Here is a 26,592-nt window from a genome sequence, read left to right as displayed (position 1 = left end):
TCCTACACCAATGCATTCTCCAACGCATTCTTTTGACTCACAACAGGACACTGTTGATCCATGGGACCTATATGACCCTGATCCCATCCCAAGCAACGACCCAGAAACATACCCCTCTAAACCATCTCCACCTGAAGATACTACAGTATATAATCAGGTGATAGCCAGAGCTGCAATCTATCATGGGGGTTACAATGCACACAGAACCACTAGAGGAAGACTTTTTGTTCAATACATTATCCTCAACTCATTCTAGGTACCAATGCCTCCCAATGCTACCAGGCATGGTAAAGCACGCAGACCAAATTTTTCATGAGCCTGTGAAAGCAGGAATACTAACACCTAGAATAGAAAAAAAGTATAAACCCGCACCTTCTGACCCTGATTACATCACCCATCAGGTGCCACCTGATTCAGTAGTGGTTAGTGCTGCAAGAAAAAGAGCGAATAGTTAGTCCTCAGTCGATGCACCCCCTCCTGATAAGGAAAGCAGAAAATTTGATGCTGCAAGAAAGAGAGTTGCATCCAAAGCAGCAAACCAATGGAGGATAGATAATTCCCAGGCACTGCTAGCTCATTATGATAGAGCCCATTGGGATGAGATGCAGGATATCATACAGCATCTCCCAATAGAGCACCAGAAAAGGGCGCAACAGGTAGTAGAGGAAGGGCAAGCTATTAGTAATAACCAAATAAGATCTACCCTTGATGCAGCTGATACTGCTGCAAGGAGTGTGAACACAGCAGTCACTATTCGTAGACATGCATGGCTGCGCTCCTCTGGTTTTAAACCAGAAATACAACAGGCTGTGTTAAACATGCCCTTTGATAAAAAACATCTTTTTGGGCCAGAGGTGGACACAGCAATAGAAAAACTACGAAAAGACTCAGACACAGCCAAGGCAATGGGTGCACTCTATTCTACACCATATAGAGGGTCATTTCGTAAGCCTCAGTTTCAAAGAGGTTTCAGACCACAACCTTCAGAGGCATCAACTTCTCAAATAAAACCAGCCTACCAAACACAGTACCAGCGAGGTGGGTTTAGAGGCACATATAGAGGACAATACTCTAGAAATAGAGGTAAATTCCAAACCTCTAAACAGCCTGCAACACAGCCAAAACAGTGACTTCCCTCACTCCCTTCCACTCCACAAGTCTCCTGTGGGGGGAAGACTACAGCAGTTCCATACACATTGGCAAAATATCACCACAGACAACTGGGTGCTATCAATTATCCGCAATGGTTATTGCTTATAATTGATAAACACTCCTCCAAATATTCCACGAAGGTATCACAAGTTAACCACAGAGCATACAATTCTGTTACAAAAAGAGGTTCAATCTCTACTACTCAAACAAGTAATAGAGTTAGTTCCACAGTCTCAACTAGGAACAGGAGTGTATTCACTATACTTTCTAATTCCCCCAAAAGATGGCACCCTCAGGCCAATATTAGAACTCAGGCCCCTCAATTTTTACATCCTATCAGAACATTTTCACATGGTAACTCTGTGAGATTCTATCCCACTACTACAAAAACAAGCTTTTATGACAGCCTTAGACCTCAAGGATGCGTATTTCCACATACCCATCCATCCAGCTCACAGAAAATACCTCAGGTTTGTCATTCAAGCAATTCAAGGAAAGCACTGTCAGTTCAAAGCATTACCTTTCGGTATAACAACAGCTCCAAGAGTATTCACAAAGCGCTTAGCAGTAGTAGCAGCCTACCTAAGAAGACAACATATCCATGTCTTTCCATATCTAGACGATTGGCTAATAAAATCAAGCAGTCGTACACAATGCTAAAATCATACACACAATGTAATAGAAACCCTGCACACCCTAGGTTTTTCTATAAACTTCCAAAAGTCACACCTTCACCCAGCACAAGTACAACCGTATTTGGGTGCTATCTTAAATACTCAACTAGCTCTAGCGTATCCAAATACACAAAGGATACAAGCATTCAAAAATCTAATTCCACTTATAAAACCAAATCAACAACAATACACTGTAAGATTTGTTATGAAAATCCTAGGAATGATGGCATCTTGTATTGCAATAGTTCCACACACAAAATTAAACATGAGGCCCTTACAACAGTGCCTTGCACAACAATGGTCACTGCCACACGGTCAAATACAAGATCTAGTGTTGATAGATCGCCAAACACATATGTCACTTCAGTGGTGGAATTGCAGCAATTTAAGCAAAGGGTGGTCATTTCAAGACCCTGTGCCTCAAACCATAATTACAAAAGATGCATCAATGATTGGTTGGGGAGCTCACCTAAACAATCACAATATTCAAGGACAATGGGATGTCAAACAGAAAGAGCTACACATAAACCACTTAGAATTATTAGCTGTGTTTCTGGCCCTCAAAGCTTTTCAACCTCTTCTCACACAGAAGAATGTTCTTATAAAGACAGACAACATGACAACCATGTATTATTTCAACAAACAGGGAGGGACACATTCATCCCAACTGTCCCTTCTAGCCCAAGGAATTTGGAAATGACCAATTCACAATCAAATTCATCTATTGGTACAGTACATTCCAGGGATAGACAATCAGTTGGCAGATATCCTCAGCAGAAATCACCAACAAACATACAAATGGGAGATTCATCCTCAAGTACTTCAAAAGTACTTTCAAAAGTGGGGAACACCAAACATAGATCTATTTACAACAAGCGAAAACACAAAGGGGGTCATTCCGATATTGGCGGGCGGCGGGCGCCGCCCGCCAATTGGAAACCGCCATTTGGCTGCTCTGCGGTCAAAAGACCGCGGAGGCCATTCTGGCTTTCCCGCTGGGCCGGAGGGCGCCCGCCAAAGGAGCGCCCGCCGGCTCAGAGGGAAAGGCCCTGCAACACAGAAGCCGGCTCCGAATGGAGCCGGCGGTGTTGCAGGGGTGCGAAGGGTGCAGTTGCACCCGTCGCGATTTTCACTGTCTGCTATGCAGACAGTGAAAATCATGCTGGGGCCCTGTTAGGGGGCCCCTGCACTGCCCATGCCAGTGGCATGGGCAGTGCTGGGGCCCCCAGGGGCCCCACCACACCCGTTCCCGCCATCCTGTTTCTGGCGGTGAAAACCCCCAGAAACAGGCTGGCGGGAAGGGGGTCGAAATCCCCATGGCGGTGCTGCAAGCAGCGCCGCCATGGCGGATACCCTGGGCCAGGGGAAAACCGGCGGGAAACCGCCGGTTCCCCTTTTCTGACCGCGGCTTTACTGCCGCGGTCAGAATAGCCCAGGAAGCACCGCCAGCCTGTTGGCGGTGCTTCCGCCGCCCTCCGCCATGGAGGATTCTCCCAGCCGGGGCTAATCCTGCGGGAAACTGCCGGACCCGGCTGGGCGCCCGCGTCTGTCGGAATTCCACATGAAGCACCGCCAGCCTGTTGGCGGTGCTTCCGTGGACAGCCACCCTGGCGGTCATAGACCGCCAGGGTTGGAATGAGGCCCAAAATGCCAAAACTTCGCATCCAGACACCCACATCCCTTATCCAAGGGCAATGCTCTATGGATCAGTTGGTCAAGGATATTTGCTTACGCTTTTCCCCCTCTCCCACTCCTTCCATTTCTGGTCAACAAGTTGCGTCAAACTTCATTCAACATGATACTCATAGCACCAACATGGGCATGTCAGCAATGGTACACAACACTACTAGATCTATATGAAGTACCACACTCCAAACTCCCATGCAGACAGGATCTGTTAACACAAAACAAAGGTCAAATCAGACATCCAAACCCAAATGCTCTCAATCTAGCAATTTGGCTCCTGAAGTCGTAGAATGTGGATATTTACAACTCCCATCAGAATGTATGGAAGTTATTAAACAAGCAAGAAAACCGACTACTAGACAGTGCTATGCAAATAAATGGAAAAGATTTGTCTATTACTGCCAATCTAAAATATAGATCCTCTTACAGCATCAGTACAAGATATTGTATGCTATTTACTTCATTTGCAAAAATCAAGTTTAGAATTTTCCTCAATAAAAATACACCTTACTGCAATATCTGCATATTTACAAAATATTCAACACACCTCTTTATTTAGAGTTCCTGTCATTAAAGCTTTCATGGAATGCTTAAAACACATCATTCCACCAAGAACACCACCAGTTCCATCTTGGAATCTAAATATAGGGCTTACAAGACTTATGGGACCACCTTTTGAACCCATGCACTCGTGCCAAATTCAATTTTTAAGTTGTCTTCCTAGTAGCAATTACTTCTTTAAGAAGAGTAAGTGAAATACAAGCTTTTACTCTTGAAGAACCTTTTTCCAATTACCCAAACACAAAGTTGTACTAAGAACAAATCAAAAATTTCTGCCAAAAGTAGTCTCACCACTTCATATCAATCAAACAGTGGAACTGCCAGTCTTCTTCCCAACCAGATTCTGTGGCAGAAAGGGCTCTACATACATTAGACCTCGAAAGAGCTCTAATGTACTATATAGACAGAACTAAACCATTTAGAAAAACAAAACAACTTTTTGTGGCTTTCCAACAACCACATACAGGCAATCCTATATCAAAACAAGGTTTAGCAAGATGGATTGTAATGTCCATACAAACAAGCTATATCAAAGCAAAAAGACAACTAGTAATCACCCCAAAAGCACATTCTACACGAAAGAAAGGTGCAACAATGGCTTTTTTAGGAAATATACCAATGGCTGAAATATATAAAGCAGCGACATGGTCAACACCTCATGCATTTACTAAACACTACTGTGTGGACGTATTATCACAACAACAAGCCACAGTAGGACAAGCTGTTCTAAGAACATTATTTAAAGCAACTTCAACTCCGACAGGCTAGCCACTGCTATTTTTGGAGGACAACCTGCTTTGTAGTCTATGCATAGCATGTGTATCTACAGCTACACATGCCATCAAACGGAAATGTCACTTACCCAGTGAACATCTGTTCGTGGCATGTCGTGCTGCAGATTCACCTGCACCCTCCCTTCCTCACCGTAAGCCTGTAGTCGTTTAAGTTAACACATTTGTACATATGTATATACATTTATATTTGCATGGCCATTTCTTTTTTCACTTCTATACTCTGTCACTCCTTCCTTTACCCTCTCCGGGAAAACAATCTAACAATGGAGTCGATGCCCATGCGCAATGGAACCGAAGAGGAGGAGTCACTCGATCCTGTGACTCTAAAAGACTTCTTCGAAGAAAAACAACTTGTAACACTCCAAGCCCAACACTAGATGTCGGAATCAATATGCATGCCATGTGAATCTGCAGCATGACATGCCACGAACAGATGTACACTGGGTAAGTGGCATTTTCCATTACAATTACATTACAAATAATGGATACATTTAGAATTTAGGGGAGGAGGGCAGTGATAAAGAGCTGTAAGAGTAATTTTAGGGCGTGTAGTAAATTTAGGGTTTAGGGGTGGGTAGTGGTAAAGGGCATTAAAAGTACTTTTAGGATTTAAGGCTGGGTAGTAATGGGTGCTTGTAAAGGAATGTTATGAGTAAAGTAAAAATCAAATGCGGGCTTGGGGAGGGGTTCCCTCAAAAGAGGAAAAAAATAAATTTCAATATTAAGTTGAGGGTTTAGGGTTGGATAGTGGTAAAGGCAGGTTAGGAGTAAAAAAAACGCAGAGGTGGTTCCGAATTCCCTCCTAGAAAAAAAATATTTATACATATATAGGGGTTTACTTATCTTAATATACTTGCCAGGCATTGTAACTTCATACAGCCTTCCTACCGCAGAACAAATTCAAGATGTTCACCTTAGCCCAGGTCTTTTCTACCCTTTACCTTGGAGACTTGATGGTAGCATTGAATCTGCAGGATGCTTATTTCCACATCCTGGTCCTATTGACCCACAGGCTCTATCTGCGGTTTATAGTTTGGTAGGAGCATTTTCAGTTTTCTATGCTCCTCTTTGGCGTCACCTGTGCCTCACAGGTGTTCATGAAAGTGATGGCGGTGGTTGCAGTTCATCTTTGAAGGTCAGTGGTTCCAGTCTACCCCTACTTCAGTGGATGGCTTTTGAAGGCAAACTCGCCCCAAGCAGTCACCACCCACCTCCATTGTAAATCTGCTATCTGACTCCTTCGCAGACGCTTCTCTTCATCTGAGCCATTCTGGACATGGTGCAGCTTGTGCCTTTCCCCCGAGGGGAGAGTCCAGGACAATCGGGCTATGATCCCGATGTTTTATATTATTATTATAAGGCATTTATAAAGTGCACTGTGACCAGACTGGTATGCTGGCACTGTTGCAAAGTTTATTTAAGTGAGGGAGCAAGCGATCAGTAAAGCGGCCAGAAGCTCTTACTGTTTTGGGTACAACCATGTCTTCAGGGCCTGCCTGAATTCAAACAAATCCGTATACACTCTTGTTGTGGCTGAGAGCCTATTCTAAAACTGAGCAGCTACAGTGGAAAAGGCTTGGCCCCCTTGTTGAGTTTTTCGGAACTTAGGTACCTGCATGAGATTTGCAGTGGCAGCCCGCAGATGTCTTGGAGCATATCTTTTGAGTCTACGTTGCAACAATACAGGGCCCTTCTTCTGCAAGGTTCTAAACACAATGCACAGGAAGCCAGTGTAGTTCCTTGAGGACGTTAGAGGGTCTTCAAGGCCTATTTAGCATTAATTTCACAGCAGCTGTCTGGATTCTTTGAAGTCTCTTAATAAAAAAGTAAGGTGCTCCAAGGAGGATGGTGTTACAATAATCAGGCCAGCTAAGTAGAACACCTAGTGCAATTAGTGACTTGGCGTGCACAGGCAGCACTGGGAAAAGTTTTTTGAGGCTGCGAAATAGTGCAAAGCAGACATAGTTACTTTATTTACATACTTCTCAAGAGAGATGTGCATCAGATGTAACACCTAGTTGTAAAAAGCCTCAGAGGAACACATCTCCACTTCGGAAGTGGCGAAAATTTTCAAATAGGAGCAACTGGACCTTATTAGGAAAACAACAATGAAACTGTTTTATCCCCATTTAGTTTAAGGGAATTTATGTTCATCCATTTTACAATATGGGTCAGGCATGCCTGAAAGAAATTTAAAGCACCCTGCTTATTTTTAGTACAACACAAAATCAGTTGCCTATCGTCACCATAATTTATCACTGAGATGTTGTGAATTTTTATTTAAGAAATCAAATGCTTCAACAGTACCGGACTAAGTGCTGACCCTTGCGGTACTCCATGTTGGATACATATGAAATCCGAGCGATAAGGAGACAAAGTCACCGCCCGACAAAGATCCTGAAGATAACATTCTATCCAGTTTAACACAGTGCCACCAACACCAAGAGACCAGTCTAGCAAGTAGGGTGTTGTGGTTAACCATGTCAAATGCTGCCAACAAAGTAAGCAGAATTAACACTACAGACTGCTCACTGTCTACCTGCCTGTGCAGTTCATCCATCGCTGTCAAGAGGGATGTCTCAGTACTGTGACCAGGCCTAAATCCAAATTGTTCTACCTCAAGTTAAGAGTAAACGTCCAAGTATTGGGATAAAATCTTGATGACATAACATACCAGTATCTTCACCGGAATGGGGAGAAGGGAGATAGGCCTATAGCTGCCCAGTACTGCTGATTCTGCTGCAGGTTTTTTTTTTTTGTAGGGGTGTGACTCTGTCCTTCTTCCAAGTGAGTGACACCAGCCCTGAACTCAAAAGATTGATTACAGAGAAACCTCAAGGATGGCGTAGCTTGTCTGCCCGTGTTTTTCACTGTCTAGCCGGGAGACGGTCTAATGATGATCCTGACATAGTGGCCAGTGCACTACTGCGGAAGCTTTCCTCATATATTAGATCAAAGCAGTCAATCTGACAGTTTGGTTTCCCTGCCAGATCCTGTCTTATCTCTGAGTCAGCATCGTCAACATTGTCGGTTCGGGAGGCAGCATCTGGTGTGGTTCCTCCTTATGAAGAAATCTCCCCCATCTTGAGAGAACCATCAATGTCCTCTAAAACGTTATCAATCTTATTTTAAAAATATACCGCCAGTTCATCACTTAATTTCTGCAAAGGTGTTATTTCTTGTTTCAAACCTTGGGGTTATTCTTCCCGGATTTCACCTCAGTGGTACAGGCAGCCAGGCGAGAATTCCTGCCAGTAAAATGCTTTCTTCAGGAAAACCATACACCCTATGCTCTACTGTACCCAGCCAAACTCCGGATTACAGTGAACAAACATCACTACTTTACTGACACCAGAGCAGCAATGAAATTTGCGAAAACTGCCAAAAAAGCTGGGAGGACCTCTCGGGTCCAAAGCATAACGCAGTTGACCCAAGTCTCAGCCACAACTAGTAACCTCATCCGCCCTTGCGCCCTCTGTGCTGAGCGACCTCCCACACAGTGACACTCTTGTATCCAAACTCAGCACGATACAGTCAGACACCTAACACCTACGTGGCAACACTGCAGAAGCAGCAGGCTGCGGGAATGCATAGTCCCTGAGGACTTGGCAAGTCGGTGCCCCTGTACATCCTAGCCTGGCCACCCACCCAGTATGGGAAGGGCCATGCCCGATCAACCCACTTCCCGAGGGATGGATCCCAAATTGCTCCCAGTTAATGTTTCGTTTAATGGTGCGGAAAGGGGGAAGTATTACTCAATCAAGTTTGGAGGTAGGCATGGGTGGGGGGAGGGACAAAGATTGTTTTCTGTTCTATGTTATTATTTCCTGAGCAGCACAGTAGAGTTCACAATTGCGCCAACTACATTATTGGAGCATGACTCCATCCTACCACCCCCCACATCTGTCCTGGCCTCAGACACATAGGTGTGCACACCTACAGCATGACCCAAACCACTTGCTTCACATGAAACATCCACGGTTTCAAGTGACCGCCGGAAGGTACAAATGGTACACTCATATCTCAACCGACACAAAATAGATATATATTTCCTACAGGAGACGCATCTGGTAATGCAATAGACCCTGGTCTGAAGGGACGATGGTGTGGTGACACATATGCAGCGGCATACTTCAATTACACAAGGGAGGTAGCTATCCTGATGTGCAGAGGCCTACACTGGCAGCTTATAAACACAATAGTTGACAGAGAGGGCTGCAATGTCATACTTGCATGTACACTATATACACACCTGGTGGGCCTCGCCGCCTTATACGGCCCAAATACAAATGAACTAGCCTTCTTTGCTGAGATCTGGAGATTGATTGCGAGACTCAGCCCCTGATGAATTCCATGGAGGGGAGATTTCAATGTTGTATTATAGTACACAATAGACCTTCAGGGTAGTGCTAACAGCTTACATCCCTGCGCCACTAGGGCTCTAAACACCATCATATCAGATTATTACCTCCTGGACATATGGAAACATGCGCATCCCACATCATGCGAGGGCATGTGCCTCTCGGCACACCCCTCTGCTTGATCCCTCATAGACTTTTGGTTGTTGTCACGGAACGTCTCCACCTGGGTCACAGAGATCACCCACCTCCCCCATAATTTATCAGATCATACACTGGTCAAGTTAACACTACAGATCCCGTAGGTGCCACGGAGAGCGTTCGTGTGGCGACTGACGCCCGGCACACTATGAGATGGGGTGTTCTGTGAGGTGATGAAGACTGCCATAGTGGAATATTTCACACACAATAAGGAGTCAGTCCAGTCTCCCTCCACGTTCTGGGAGGCATTCAAAGTAGCCATTCAAGGGGACTGCATATATCTACAATCCCAAGTTCTGAAAGCGATTCATTCCACATTAGTACAGCTGGAACGTGAAATACGTGGATTGGACCTTTATTATTTCCAAACAGGAGACTTTTTCATACTAGCTAATAGCCGTACTAAACTATCAGAGTATGGCAAGGAAGCGCAAAGGGAGACACATTTTTTGTTCAAAGAAACACAAGCATGTAGATACGGGGAGGGTGAATGCCAGAGAAAAACACTGGTGGGGCTTCTCCGCAAACCTCACGCTCCCACCTATATCACCTAGCTTCTTGATTCCAATTCACAGCCGGTATGATCCCCCTCAAAACTTTTGGATGTGACTTCTGCCTTCTACTCCCATCTCTATTGGCACAACGTCTTGCCAGGCGCCGCCGAGCTGCACTCATACTTTTATTCCATACAACTATCCTGGCTGGACCTGGCGTATCACGGGTATCTTGACGCACTCACCACGGTCAATGAGATTATACGGGTGATCAGGGGACTTCCAGGAGATAAAGATCCAGGACTTGATGGATTGACCTCATCTTTCTACCTACTGGCCATGTACCAAGATTCCTTAGCCGTAGGCACACTTTCACCTACGTTGAGAGAGGCAGTTGTAACCACCCTTCTCACATAGATAAACCAGCCGATCCCTGCTACTTCTATAGGCCACTTTCCCTTTTTAACATTGACAGCAATTTTTACGCCAAAATTTTGGCTATCCGTTTGTCCCCCTGATGTCTCTGATAGCCCGCCCTGATCAACCAGTTTTCATACCTGGAAGGTCCACCTCCCACAATCTCTGCACCGTTTTGCAGTCATGGACTACCTCGCTCCCCCATGTCCCCGCCCTGGCGGCACTGCAAGATGCCACCAAGGCATTTGATCCCTTGGAATGGGACTATCTGTTTTTCCTCCTCGCGCGCACTGGGTTAAGCCTGCAGTACATAAAACAAATTAGGTTTCCTTGTACAAACCCTGTGCCTTGAGTACAGCTAAACGAACTCCTTTCTGACTCGTTCCCCATTTCCTGTGGTACGTGACTGGGATGTCCCTTATCCTGCGTCCTGTTTGCTATAGAGACAGAGCCTTTAGCTGTGAGATTTCGCCAACATCATGCCAACGGAGGTATAGGCTTTCACACCAGGGGCCTAATGGTCTCCATGTATGCAGACGATGTCACACTATATGTCTGTAATCCCAGGTAAAACCTTTGCCCTCTTATCTGATAAATGATACTGTTTGGCGGATACTCTAGAATCTTAGTCAATTGGGCAAAATCCATTCTTTTTCCATTTACAGACTCCACAATACCCTTTCAATGCAAGTATTTGCAGGCCTGGACAGCGGAGCAAGTTCACTCTCTGGGCATCTGGATTAGTAAAGATGTGAAGGAGCTCTGGAGAACCAACTACGGTCGGGCCCTGGACTGGCTTGAAGACTGCATACCCATTTGGTCCCGTCTACCTGTAACCATAGGGGGGCATATCGCTATAGCTAAAATGGTTGTTTTACCTAAATTGCTTTACCTGTTCATAAAAGTTCTGCTCCCCCTCTCAACCCAATTCTTGAAACGACTACGGTCTAATCTGATCTCTTTATGTTGGGCCGGAAAAAAAACACAGATCTCCTATGAAACCATGACACTGCCTCTATCACAGGAGGCCAGGGAGCTAGAGATATGAACCTCTACGAACTATGCGTGCAGGCACAGTTTCTGCACTATTGGATTCACTCCACTCCATATCAACCACACATCACCATTGAGACAGATCGTGCATCTCCTTGGCCCCTCTCAACTGCCCTCTTCCTTCCATCTAAGGCACCAAGCGTGCAGTTGGCATGGGAGGGGATACGAAGGCGGGCAGGGCTAGTGACACTGTATGCCCCTTCCGCCCCCATTGGCTAACAACCGTGCATTTCCCTCACTGCAAGATCAATGGGCCATTACGCATGCGTGCCAGAGGAACATAACATTTGGCGACTTATACTTAGAAGGCAACTTCTTGCCGCCCTTTCAGTGCCAGGTGTGTTCACAGCCCTCCTTCTTGGACACCCTGCTTTATTATCCGTTGCAGGCCATGTGCCCGGCATCCCACACCACGTTCCCGAAACCCTGCTGCCTCTTTCGACCTTGGAACACATGCTAACATCCTCCTCCCCCCACAGATTAATCACTAGGCTCTATGACCACACACAGACAAACGCCCCCATTGTGACACGGAGATCGCGGAACGCATGGACTGTGAACATGGATTCCCCCCTGACAGAGGAAATGTGAGCATATTGCTGTAAGCAACTGACCACAGTCTCACCAAACCACAGACTGCACCTCAAACATTTTAAATTCCTGTACCACCTATACCATACCTCCTTACTTTTATTCAAAATGGGACCCCCGATACAAGATGCCTCTTTCCTCCATCTCGCTTGGCAATGTCCCCAGTATCTCACTTCTGGCTAGAGGTCTACACCACAATTCATGAAATGACGAATATCAGGCCCCAGTTCACTCCACTGACCAATCCATTGAACTATGTAGCAGACATACCTCCACAAGACCGTAAACTCATTGCTATCCTGCACTTCTTAGCCAAACACAGAGTGGCCAGGCACTGGGGATGGAAACCAGCTCCCACTGTAAAGAGATGGTTAGAGGACGTGACCTACTGTCAGGAGCAGTTGGCTAGCTATTGGGATCTCATACCCCCTCGGTCCATACCTATATATCTGGAAACTATTCCTGTCTTTCCTGCGTTTATAAAATGGCACACAGGACACTGCTGATGAGGCAGCCAGGACTTGTGGTGAGATGAGAGACGCCCTTGAAGTAGGGTCCCCAGAGCAGAGCCCTTCATGTCACTTGAGGAGCATGCCTCCGCTGTTATGACACCCATTGAGACTGCTGGGGAGGGTTTTCCTGTTTCATACTGGACACAAAGCCATACCAGAGTCTACGATCTTGTTAAGATAGTATTGTGGGCCAATCGGTCACTGTAACACATTTTCAATGTGCACCCTTCTGTCAGTCATGCAATTGTAGATCTGCTGTGACTTTGTAACATGTATGGAGATATCTGCTCAATTTTTCTGTGTTTTACCTTTGCTAAAACCAATAAGACAATGGACAAGTCATGAAAGATTTAAAAGATCTTTTTGGCACTTTTCAAAGCAGCTAAAATAGAATTTGTGTAAAATTCAGCCTTTTCTTTCCTAATCTCCTTTTTATAATTACTAAGAGCACTCTTCATCTCTTGTATGTCCTCCTCTGTATAGAACTGGTGCCATTTTCTTTCCAATGCCTACATATTAGCTTACTTTCTCTTAAAGCATCATTGTACCAAGGGGCAGAAGGTCAGGTCCGGGGTCTTTGGCGAGTAAGAGGAATCATTTTGTCTAACTTAACAATGATTTCTTCCTCAAAGATTACACAGTTAGTCTCAATAGAGTTCTTAAGGTCTAGTGAATTACCCAAAGCAAAAACCCAACCCTAAGAAGGCTTAGCAAGTTTGTTGCCAAACTCCAGTCAAAATTACCGGATTTCCAGCCTTCATCCAGGGTGACGGTTTGTGTGTAAATAGACTACACAAAATAAATAGAACATCCAAATTTCATGACTCAAGTAGCAGACGGATTTCTGCAGAATGTTTAATCAGAGATCTGGTGATGATAAGCCCACATTTTAGTGAGGCATGCTTACTGCTAGTGTCGGGGGAATCTAGCATTCCCTTGACATTGGAGTACCAGAGAGATGATGACACTGTCCCTACTTTTATATCATTGGATATTATAAAAGTGTGAGGCGGCTTACCCGTGCTTATCAGTTGGTCCCTTGAATAAACTAATCCTGGCATCATTAGATGATCTACCTACCTCCCCAGTTTCCCAATTGCCACTGGCAGCATGGCTGGCATTAAACGCAGTCGGAGCATGGACAGGCACAGTTGGGCTTGCCTTAGGAACACCTTTGGGGTCAACAAAGATGGCGGTCCCAGTCTCACAAGTGGGGACTGCAACAGTGCAAAATAAGCAGAAGGGTAATGAGTTTCAGCGTATACTATCTCTCCCCACCTTAACGACATTGCTGTGCTGTAGCGCCAGCCCATCAACAGCAAGAGTGTCAACAAAACTGGTAGTCCCGCTCTCACAGGCGGGGACTGCCATAGCGTAAAATAAGCAGAAGGGTAAAAATTAGCAAGGTAAAATCAATAATGTAAAACCTTTTAAAAATGAGCTTCAGTGTATACTTTCTCTCCCCATCAATACAGCACTCCTGTCATGGATCTCAGTGAGGATGACTTTGAGGCTGCTAGGGCTGATGGCCTCCTAGTTCCTGTTGGTCAACTATGCCAGGTGGCATATACACTCTCTGCAGTAGGATCTGAAGTCACAGTGAACACTGCATAAAGGGACCTCTCTGATCATGTCCAGATTTTGCAATATACTGAATAAGGCCTGCAGTGGTGCTTGCTGGACCTTAAATGGATCGGTCCCCTCCTTTCATTCCCCACTCAGTAGCCAGTGCAGAGCTAACATCTGTGACCGATGCATTCCTTCTGGGTTTGGGTAGCCACATGGGAGAGCGAAAATTAGAGGGATTGGGTCTCCAGCAGAGACCCTGCTCCACATCTACCTTATGGAGCTGTGGGCCATCGGCTTGGTGTTGAAGGACTTCCTATCATCCATCAATGGGAGGTGGTGCAGGTGCTCACGGATAACCCCACCTCCATGTGGTATTGGAACAAACTGGGATGGTTGGGGTTATGGACCGTGTCCCAGGAGGAACTATATCTCTGGATGTGGCTCGGACATCAGGAAATATTTCTGGTGGTGCACCACCTGGTAGGATGTCTAAATGCCTGGGTGGACGAACTCAGTCACCGGTGCCTAACAGATCACAAATGGCACCCGGGGGTGGAGCAAGGCTTCTTACATAAATAGGTATAACCTTGGATTGCTCTATTTGTCACTGTTGTGAATGTGCAATGTCTGCACTTTTACATGTTGGAGTTTCCAGGGCGTCTCCCCCTTGGGATGCGCCCACCCACAGTGGAACTCGGTACTACTGTAGTCCTTCTCTACCATCCCTGTCCTGCCCTGTGTTCTGAAGATCAAGAATGATCGGGCCCAGGTTATACAATTGGCACCTGATTGGACAAGGCGAGCGTGGCATCCAGACCTCCTGGGCATGAGCATCTGCCCTCTGATCTGTTCGCTGCTGTGGGAGGATCTTCTGTCACAGCAGCAGGGCAGGATCCTGCTCCAGAGAACCCGAGCTTCCTTTCATCCAAAAATTTTAACTTTTTTATCTTGTCGGGCAAAACATCACCATACTGGCTTTCTTCTCTTCTCTTCTCCTCACCCCTCTGAGGAAAAAGTTGAGACTCAATTGGCTGGATCCTAAAAGGACTCTTAGCTTTTACATAATTTGTACCAGAGAACATCATGTGGGTGATGAGCTCTTTGTGGGATTCGCTGGAGCGAAGAAGGGCAAAGTAGTGCAGAGAAGGCCTGTCTCTCAGTGGCTTGTGCTCTGCATCAAAATCTGGTATGCTTGCATTGGCCAAGAAGCAGCCCTTGGAAGGCATTCAGGCTTATTGCAACAGGGCCAAGTTTGCTGTCCCTGCATTGGCACACAAAGTGCCTGTTATAGATATTTACCAGGCTGCTACCTGGGCATCACTCTATCCATTCACGAAGCTCTGCTGTCTGGACAGCCAAGTCTGTCAAGATGGACATTTTGCCCACTCAGTACTGCAGGTCTTATTGGTTTGACCTAGTTCACAGACCCACAACCTTGGAAGTACTGCTTTAGTATCTAATTTAATCTCTGGTTTGAAGCACCGATCCCAAAAAAATAGTTACTTATCTTCAGTAATGCTCTTTCTGGTGGATACTTATCTTACAGCCGATTTCTCACTGACTTTCCTATACTCCTTGTTCTGTGAACTGTATTCTTTTCTGCCTGAACAGGTCCCAAGTGCTGAGTTCTCCACACTGGTCAAAGCCAACTTGCTGTTGGGCTTTGCATCTGGGGTTGTGTGGGTGTGGAGAACCTAGAAAGCAACTGATGTCAGCATGCCTGAGTGGTGGTTATATGCGGTTCCGCACGTCACTTCTAAAGTGGAATTTAACAATGCCAGCATGGAAACACACAATGTCACCTACTGGCTTGCAGGGGTTCTGATAAATAAAAGTTTCTGAGCCCTGTCTGGAACTAAAGAATATTCAAAAGGTGAGAATTCAGCAGTTGTTTTAAGATAGAGTATCTTCCAGAAGAGCTTTACCATAGGCAAGTAACTTGTTCATCTATCACATTTTTACTGGTAGTGGCCACATTACTGAAAGATACCTTAGCTTGTCAATTATGCTCTTGTGCTACTTGTGGCCCTTGCCAATTATGGATACCTTCAGATTAATGCAATGCGGTGTTGATGTACTGATTGCATCTGTCAGTAGCATTTAGCAGTCCTGGTTTAGACTATTTCTTTCCCAATGCCTGCAATCTACCTCCTTTAGTAACATCCCCTTCACTTATTGATTGGGGAGTCCCCCTGGTGGTCTACCTTGTTGTCTCATTTCTTGAACATGTACTTTGGACCTTCTGGTTGCCTCCGCTGCTCTTAGTGTGTGGGCTTGTACATGTATATTTATGAAACCCAGCTCATTACTCTGGAAGGTGATGTGTTGTCTGCGTGTCAATTTATATCATATATTAACCACATCTAAGAGTGGGTGCCCAGTCACTCATAGCACCTAAACATGAATTAAAAAAGAGTTAATGTCAGTTGATGGCATGCACAACCTCTGGAACGATAATTTTAGGCCTTATAGATAGGACCTTATCCTTCTCCCTTCAAAATCATCTTCTTTGGTGTGTCCTAGACCGTGAAAATATTGGTTGTGGCTTCTTAAAGTTCCAAGGCTCCGATCTGCTTCACCACACAGAAATGATCTGAAGGGGAGTGTGACAAATTCTAATGAAGAATGAGAACCCTAAACTAACCTTGCACTCTTCGAAAGAGCTGTGCCAACAGTGGACACTTATGCTGGAGAGAAACGTGTGGCAAAAACTCTCGAGGTGCAGTATGGCACTGGTATCAAGGGCACCATGAATTGTGAGGCCTGGAGACAGAAGCAGGGTGGTGTTGAAGACACAAGTCTGAATGTTATCAGTGGAAGCAACCAAAATATGTGCGGTCATGAACATGAAATAATAGGGAGCTGAACCTTTAAAGTTGAATGATAATCCTGTGCTGAACTTGGGCACACAGAATGGGATATCGGACCTGTGCATGTTAATCACACCCTGCTTGGGGTGTTCCCTTCTACCCCCAGCAATGAGGGAAAAAAGAAAGCGGTACCAAACATGTAGCTCCCAAAGCGCTGGAATTAAGTCAGATACATTTATTTGAGATTTCCACTAGCATTGGATAATAACCTGTTCATCCACCCGAGGGTGTGGCAGAAAGTAGGGCAAGCAGAGGGAAACAATCAAGAGGAACAAACACCCACTCAACTAGTTAATGATAATCCAAGTGACCAGCTTAGTCGCAATAAGTATGGGCCTGCACATGAGGTGGAGGATCCAGAGACATCAAGGTGGTGCATGACTCAGGTAGGGAATTTTGGGTCAACAAGTCTGTTGCAAGAACATTTAATTGAACCAAAGGGCCTTGAATTGGTGTCTTTTGGGACTGTGCCATGAGTTGTGAATGCTTGAGGCTGGCAGACTGAATCTGAACAACTCAAAAAAGATGGTGCTCCTTGTAGATGCAAAGGTTGACTGAATAGTGAATTGGAGGGTGGTCTGAAAATGAATTACAAGTAGGCAGTCTAGTAATTGCAAGATGAGAGGCCAGAAACCATATGCACCTCATCTCTTAAAGTTTGTAGAGAGGACTGAAGTGGAAGCTCTCTACCAACTTTAAGGGATGAGATACATATGGTTACTTGCCTCTCATCTCTCGATCACTGGACTGCCTACCTGTAATTCAATGTATGTGTGTGTATGGATATACATGGCTCCACCCCGGTTCAGGTAGTCACCAGGAGTTCAAAGATCAGACATACTGGAAATAAATTCTAGCATTTATACATGGCATAATAGGTTGTCCACTTCCTGCAGGCAGTGGGAAGGTGATACTGAGCATTAGAGCGGGTAAGTTGGATGAAATCATTTTACTGAGTGGGTTGTGGTCCTACATCTCGTGCTGACTGTCTGAATGGTCCTAGCAGGCAGGTGAAACACATGTGAGGACCTACCCTGCAGAAGTTAGTGGTCAAACGATAGCAAACAATGGTGCTCGAGAGACTGACAAGACATCTGACTCTCAAAATGAAGACATTTTTCTAGAGGTCTGGCACCTACTGTTGATATAAATGTGGAAAGATTGTAGACACGTTTGCTATGTGACCTCCTGCACTGGGAACATTACATCTGTTTGACTGATAATAATATGGATACAAGAGGTATGCAGCTGTGAGCATAAGTGATGGCAGATATCGGTCACATATTCAGGAGCATAGTAACAGGTTCATTTTACAAATTAATTGGGTTACAAATATTTGCTGTACTTGTTGTAGGTGAGCCAGCGGATGGTGCAAATGTGAAGATTTCAGTAGCTGTGGAAATGTACTTCATTTGATTTGTAAATTTGAGTATGTTCTATGTTAATTTATCAATAAAAACATAGTTTAAAAACACTATTTAGGAAATTAATTTGACTCTAGCCTAAAAACATAGTTTAAAAAACACTATTTAGAGAATTAATTTGACTCTAGCCTCTTACCCCAGCCCCAGATTCCTTGTACACAAACTAACAATGTTGTCTTTTTGTAACATTATGGTTTTCTCAAGACTGGTTATGTGACCATTAAAGACAAAGTGGGCCTGGTTAAAACGCAGCATCCCCATGTTTGAATACACAATTGCTGGTGGGCTTAAGTAGTTGGCTTGGAGTTCATTGAAGGCAGAAACAAATAATGGTTTGTTTGTGAACTATTTTACAGGAAGCATTGCTAAAACATACCACGAAAAGTGTGTGGATATATTATCTGGGCTGTTAGTACTCCAGCAAGAACACATAACTTCAGGTAATATTTCTAGCATGTTCTCTTTAATTGTGTTATTTATTTTTAAAGTGTTTGTTGTTTTTTTAATCAGTGCTCCTGTTATATTTATTATGTCCCATAGTAGCCTTATTTACTTCGATCGCATTGTCAAGTCCTTACATCAATTAACTCTATGCAAAACGTTCTTTGTAAACTTACTTAAACACATGGTTGCAGTGTTAGCCAGTTAGCGTGGGAGTTGATCACTTGCGTTAGTCTCAGCATCACCATTTACTGTTGAATTGCCTCCCTGCTGTGTTCTTTCTACTTTAATTCTGAAACGTCAATTTCAGTATCGATTGCCTGGTCAGAAATGGATGTTGCCTTCTCCTCAAAGGACATTGTATGTACTTTATTCTGTTCAGGCATCGGTGGGATGGACTATAATGTAGGGGGTCTTGGAGGTGGGCCTTCCAATGTAAGTGAGTCCATTCCTAGATCCACCAGGTTACAAAATTCCCAAATAAAAGAGACTGAGGGAATTTAGGCATGCATAGACTTATGGCACTGCCTGTTAATCTTTGAATCTATACAGTGCTTAATTTGTAAAAGAAAAAGTGCCTAGGTTCTGCTCAGAGGCCCCCAGTGGGTGCAGTTAAACGTTGGTGCTTCTAATACCAAGGCTTGGTAGTCTTGAATCGACCTCATGCCTCTTTAATTCACTACGAGACACTCCCTGCCTTTTCTGGCTCTTGCAGGTTCCTCTTTTTCCATTTGTGACGGTTTTACTGTCTTTCTCTTCCTCTGTTTTTCCGATTTGTGTGTTTTTCCCTCCCTGGCGCACAGTCAGTATCTTATTTATAAAAATCCCCGACCCCCTGGCAACCACCGGCTCAAATTAAGCACTGAATTATGTACATGATTCACAGAAAATCCAATATAAGTGTTCATGGACATGCAATGTTCCTTCTCATATTTGCAAGCACAAATTTCATTTAGCTGTGCATATGTCTGGATCTGGAAGCTTATATTCTAAACTTAAAATGTATTTGTAAATTCCATGTATGGACATGTACGTCCCCAAATTTGCATGATATGTTCATTAGTTACTAATGTTCAATATTCATATATGAAATTTGTGATACAACTCTGTGTGCATGCCTGGCAAAAATTATTTTGTGTAAAGTCAGAAAAAGAAAAGCCAACAGAAGATACCCGAGTTCAGTCAGAGGGAACGGACACCATTATTTCAGCTAAAGACCCCTAAGGAGAATTTGCAGATTCCTTATCTTTCAATTTCCCCCAGGCGGCAGACTGGATCCCAAGAATTTTGTGAGCAGCATCTCTGCGGTGGAGTTGATCGGCTCTGCATCTGTTGTCGGTGTCATCTGTGCCGGATATGACATTGCGTTTCCTACATAGGCGCCACCCCGGCACGCTGGCGTCATTTCGTTTCTTTCCGTGCCAGCAAGCGCTCATCCGAAGAGAGCTATCACGCAGTAATTTTTTGACTGGCATTTTTCGACTTTTTGTTGAAGATATTTTTTTGAGTAGTTTAATCCTGGTGCGTCGAAGGATGTCATCAAAGACTGGCTTTAAGCCCTGTGGATCTTGTCACTGGGCAATGTCCGTGACGGATTCACACCTCATGTGTCTTTGGTGCCTGGAGTGCAACCACACCCCAAAGTGGTTTTCTGAGGATCGGGTCATTCATCCTAAGGCTTTAAAAGAGCTGTCCCTGAAGCTAATGGTGGTCCGATGCTCGACTCCCTGGTCATCGTCGTCCCACTCCAAGTCCTCGTGTGATCGGGTAAGTTGAGGTACAAGATGAAATCTAAGAAGTCAAAGCTTTTTTAACTTCTTCTCTTCTGTCAGCTGATGAGGCAAGGGAGCATCAACGTTCTAGGCCTTGGGTCTGCAGAGCCTAGGCCTGGGCTGACCCCACAGCTCCCTGAGTTTCCAGTAGCCAGAGCAACTCTTGCCCAACTCAGTTTTATGAGGCCATGCACCCCATTTATGGGGAGTCTAACACCACTGGAGCCCCTTCGGGTCCCACAGAGTTGGAATGGGCCCTAAGGATCCAGTTGTGGATCCAGACCGGTGTCTGCTGTACCACTCCAACCTTCCCTGAAACCAGTCCTGACGCTCCTGGCACCGTACGCACCCACGGGTGGCACCATCCTCAGTGTAATCCCAAACTCTGACACGGAGCCGAATGAGTGTTGCACGATGACAATTATGATGCTGGCCGGAGCCTTGCCTCCTAGAGCGGATCTTTCTTATGGGTTAGGCTTCAGGGATGAATGGAAGGGGTCGCTGGACCCTTTAGTATTCCACCATGATGAAGAACAACCCATAGACTGGCATACAGACTTGGGTGACACCAGGGGACTGGATAATTCTCCAGATACTGGCATGCTTTCTCCCCCTACCGTGGATACGGAGGAGGGAGCTTCCTACTCTATGGTGGTGAGGAGGACGGCTGAGGTCCGGGACTATGAGTTGCTCTAGGTGGCTGTCAGGACTAATCTCTTGACAGAGGAGCTACAACTGGGAGCTTTCACCGCAAAACCCATGCTCCCATTTAATGAGGCCCTCACGGGTGTCCTATTGGGTACCTGTTCCAAATCCAATATTCGGGCTCCTGTGAATAGGACAATTGCCCACTGCCATTGCCTTGCTCCAGGGGGCCTAAGTTTTCAGACACAACACCCCACCCCTGAGAGCTTGGTGATCCAAGCCTCTACTTCCCAAGGCGTGTTCCATTCCACTCCCCCGGATAGGGAATCCAGATGGTTAGATATACTTGGGAAGAAGATGATTTCTTCCTCCAGTCTTGCATTGCGGTTCGTATACAACATGCCTTTTGGGCCATTATTCCCACAAGCTGTGAGACATGGTTGTGCAAGTGCTGCCACCAGTCCCAGGAGAGGCCCAGAGCTGTACTGTCTCAAGCTGTTGCCGATGGAAGAGACACAACGAAGTTCACAATCCGTTGCAGACTGGACACGACCAACTCGCTAGGCAGAGTGGTTTCATCAACAGTGGCCCTGAGGATCCACACCTGGCTGAGGATGTCTGGCTTTGCAGGGGATGTCCAAGCTACCTTGATGAACATGCCCATTGATGGCACCCGTCTCTTTGGAGACAAGGGGGCTCATTATGACCCTGGTGGAAGGCAGAGAAGCGGCGGTAAGACCGCCAACAGGCTGGCGTTTTTTTTTTTTGTATTATGAACCGCCATGGTCATCCGCCGCTTCTCCGTTCCGCCCGCCGGGCTGGAGACCTGGGTCTCCAGCCCGGCGGCCGACACTATACCGCCGGCGGTATTTTGTCCCGGCTTACCGCCGTGGATTTTCTGCGGTTGGAACTGCCATGAAATCCATGGCGGTAAGCACTATCAGTGCCAGGGAATTCCTTCCCTGGCACTGATAGGGGTCTCCTCCACCCCTACTCCCTCCCCTACCCCCCCACAACCCCTGCCACCCCCCAAAGGTGGCAGGACCCCCCTCCCCACCCCGACCCCCAACATAACATCATTCATACACACACGACACGCACGCAGGCACCACCAACACACATACACGCACACACACCGACATACATGCCAACATCCACACACACAGTCACACGCACACCCACATTCAAACATACACGCACACATCCATACAGACATACCTACAGACATACACGCACTCATTCCCAAACACACAACACCCCCGCAAGCATACACGCACTCACACACCCCTCTACATACACACACGCACACCCCCATGCACGCACACAACACACAACACCCCCCCACTCCCCTCCCCTCACGGACGATCGACTTACCTGGTCCGACGGTCCTCCGGGAGGGGATGGGAGCCATGGGGGCAGCTCCGCCGACACCACACCGTCAACAGAACACCGCCACGGCGAATCACAGGACGTGATTCGCTGGGCGGTGTTCTGTTGGCGTGGCAGTGGAGGTGGAGCAACCTCTACTTCCCCACCTCCCGCCAGTATGGCTGTTGACGGCTCTCTGTCCAAAAAAGGACGGAGAGTTGCCAACGGTCATAATAAACCGAGCGGCAAACCGCCACCACTGGCGGTCTTCCGCACGGCGGTCCCTCGGCGGTCTTGGAAAAAGACCGCCGAGGTTAAAATTACCCCCAAGGTAGACTCGGTGCTCGAGTGCTTCAAGGACTCTTGGGCTATGGCCAGGTTCTTGGGTCTCACAGCAGCCCCATGTGTCCCCCCAAGCTGCCTTACGCCCCTTATGTGGCCACAGAAGGGCCTCCAACTGCATCCATTCCTGGGCAGCCACCAGCTGGCAATCCGTCATGTCAGACAGGTGGGTTTTGCAGATAGTCTGAAGGGGCTGCTCCCTCCTCTTCGAAACTACCCTCCTTCCATGCCACCCTCTTACAATCGGATGACAGAGGATCACTTGTCCCTTCTTGGCAAGGAAGTTATGGCTGTCTTGGCCAAGGCAGCCGTAGAGAGGGTTCCTGTGCCAGAAGTAGGTGGTGGTTGCTATTCCCGTTAATTCTGGTACCCAAAAAGGACAAGGGCCTCCACTCTATCCTAGACCTATCGTAGACCTTCTGTCCCTCAATTTTTTCTCTAAAAAGGAGAAGTTCAAGATGCTCACTCTGGCCTATCTGCCCTTCACCCAGGAGACTGGCATGTAGCGTTGGACTTGCAGGACACTTATTCAAATATTCCCATCCTGCTTGGTAACAGACATTACTTGTGATTCACGGTAGGCCACAAGCACTTTCAGTTCACCATTCTCCCCTTTGGCCTTATCAGTGCCATTTGGTGTTCACCAAGGTGATGGCTGTAGTTGCAGCTTATCTGCGCAGATCAAGAGTTTCAGCCTTCCCCTATCTCAGTGACTAGCTGCTGATGGAGGGCTCGCCTCAGTCTGTTTTCTCCCACTTCCAGACTACGGCGGTCCTCCTGCATTCACTGGGGTTCACTATAAACGTGCTGAAGCCACACCTAACTCCTTCTCAGAAGCTTCCTTTCATCTATGCTGTTCTGGACACAGTGCAGTTTCGGCCTTATCCTCCTGTACAACGATTCCAGGATATTCAGGCTATGATGCCGATGTTTCAGACTCTATCCTGGATTTGGGTGAAAAACAACTCTGAGGCTCATCGGCCTCATTACCTCCTGCATCCTGCTGGTGAAACATGCCAGATGGCATATGAAGACTCTGCAGTGGGACCTGAAGTTCCAGAGGCATCAGCATTAGGGGAATCTCTCCTACAAGGTCCAAATCTCGGAAGGAACTGCGAAGGTTCTGCAGTGGTGGTTGACAAATTGTGATTGGGTCAGAGGCAGATCCCTCTCCCTTTCCCAACCAGATCTGACATTAGTGACAGATGCTTCACTCCTGGAATGGCATGGCCATCTGGGAGAGTTTGAGGTCAGAGGCATCTGGTCTCCAGTGAATCCAGAATCCACATCAACCTGTTCAATGCAATCTGGCTAGTATTAAAAGCATTTCTTCCCTTTATCAAAGGAAAGATGGTGCAGGTCCACCGCCATATGGTACTGCAACATGCAGTATGGGGTTGGGTCGTGGGCCGTTTGTCAAGAGGCAGGGCATATCCCTGGTGGTTCAGCATCTGGTGGGATCTCTGAACGCTAGCGCAGATTAACTCAGCCGAAAATGTCTAGCAGATCACAAATGGCATCTCCATACAGAGGTGGCGCAAGGTCTCTTTCTGCAATCGGGAGAGCTTTAGTTACATCTGTTCGCTTCTACCGAAAATGCGTAATGTCAGCAGATTTGCACATTGGAATTTTCAAGGAGCAATCACATGGAGACGCTTTTAGTCTGAAGTGGAATGCAGGCCTCCTGTATGCTTTTCCGCTGATACCACTTCTACCAAGAGTTCTCAAGAAGATCAAGAACAACTGGGCCCAAGTAATCCTTGTGGCTTCTGACTGGGCACAGAGAGTCTAATATCCCGAGGTGCTGAGCATGTCCATCGATCCTCTGTTTAGACCGCCCATTCGGGAGGATCTTCTATAGCAGCAGCACGGGTGGGTTCCGCACCCGAACCACTCTCCGCCTTCTTACGTGGAGATTGAAGAAGGACTGTTAACAGCATTTGACCTTCCTCCTGAAGACTGTAATGTAGTCTTGGCAGCCAGGTGGCTTCTAAGGGCAGGGACTCTCCTTTCAGGGCCTTAGTTTTGGTGCACTAGTAGTCAGTTTCTTTATTCTTTTGCGCTTCTGGCATGGAAAGTCTTGAAAAGAAACTGATGTCAGAGCACCAGGGGGTGCCTATAGAGGAATCACAACATCATATCGGGCGCTGAAGATGCTGACAATGGACGCAGAGCTGATCGACACCACTTGACGGCGTGCAGGGGTACTGCTCACAAATTCTCTGGATCCAGTCTGACGCCTGTGGAAAATTCAAAGGAATCTACAACTAGATATTGTCTCTACCAGATAAGGTAAGTAATTTGTTCTTTAAAGCCATGGGACCTTTTTCTTCTAATATAGTGTGATTTGAGAAATTGTCAGAGCACAGAAAAGTCACCTGCAAAATACATTTCACCCTTGAGGCAAACTGGTACAACACTGTTTCAGGCTAGTCATTCTGCCTCCTCACAATCTCAGTGATGCAGAAAAAGCAGTCCATGTGGCAGCACTTCATTGATATAGTGAAGGCCATCGGGTGAAGCTATGAACCATGTGAGAAAACTAGAAAAAAACGAGAATAAGTGTGGGAATGATAGGTCCTGCAACATTCACATGGCAGCTGCTTTGTATGGTGGTCTAAATTCCTCCCTGTCTGCCCATCACTCCTTTCCTATGTGCTGCCAGTCTCCCCTGCTCTTCCACATCATGTCCTTTATGCCCTGTGGATTGATTCTGCTCCTCTGTTCAGCCATTGAGTTGCTTGGGTAGTCCGATCACCTGTCTCAAGAAGTGGAGCCTCTATCACAGCTCTAGACCTAGGGTCACGGTGTGCACTCCACTTTAAGTCTCTCTGCACTGATGTCTCAGTTCCCTATAGCTTTTTACCTGTTGCTGTGAACCACCTGACATTGATACAAAGGCAGCTCAGCTGGTTTGTGTACCCCTTTTCCACCTCACTCTAACTTTCTGCTGGAGTTTGGGGTTGTGGTATCTGTTCTGTGGAGGACTCACTGGTCATTACTAATCAGACTGTCTGCAGAGGACCCAACAATCATTACTAAGCTTTTATGGCTAGTACCTTCCTTACACATGTGCTACGCGGAGATGTGTTGTCATGCACTTTGGCATGTCAGAGCCAGGCACTATATTATTGCTGATCCACCATAGTAAGTTAGGGGTCCATTGTGAGTGTGGACTTGACCTAATGTGTCAATGTAAGCTGTTGGGTGCGCCGGGATGTGACAAATGATGCTGGCGAGCATGAGTGGATGCACTTAAATTACAAAGGAATGTACTTGTATATGTGCCAATACTTGACTTGCAGTGTCCCAAAAATTGCTCACATGTCCTCACATACTTCATGTCAAAGCCTTGGCTATTCCTGGATTGTACACGTTGTTGATGCTTACTCCATGGCTCTTAAAAGTCTATGACTTGTGCAGCCTGAACCATGTTAAATAGCAACCTGAGTGCTGTACAGAATAGAAGTGCAGTAGAGAGAGGTCTGATGCCTGAAAGGGTAAGGATTCGAGGGGTGAGTGTCCTTAGGTGAAGTCATATGTTGTCATTATGAATCACACACTTCTGAGAAATTGCATTTGATATGCTTTGTATCACATGTACAAACATGTCCCCTGATGTCTTCGATTTAATAGTTATGGATATTTCTGTCCCCTCAGATATTACA

At 46.1% G+C, this 26,592-nt stretch overlaps 1 protein-coding gene across 2 annotated transcripts in view; it reads left to right on the top strand.

The window, feature by feature from the left end:
• Positions 1 to 26,592, top strand: part of AP4B1 (adaptor related protein complex 4 subunit beta 1) — a 266,201-nt gene that overhangs the window by 134,685 nt on the left and 104,924 nt on the right. For both annotated transcript variants that reach the window (XM_069238727.1, XM_069238728.1), the window contains exon 7: positions 18,713 to 18,796. In XM_069238727.1, coding sequence (XP_069094828.1) covers positions 18,713 to 18,796 — 84 coding nt within the window. The remainder of the gene's footprint in view (positions 1 to 18,712; positions 18,797 to 26,592) is intronic.

Source organism: Pleurodeles waltl, chromosome 6 (genome assembly GCF_031143425.1).
Source record: "Pleurodeles waltl isolate 20211129_DDA chromosome 6, aPleWal1.hap1.20221129, whole genome shotgun sequence".
In the NCBI taxonomy this organism is placed as follows: domain Eukaryota; kingdom Metazoa; phylum Chordata; class Amphibia; order Caudata; family Salamandridae; genus Pleurodeles; species Pleurodeles waltl.
Note: the sequence above shows the minus strand (reverse complement) of the source record. Positions and strands in the feature narration are given on the sequence as shown.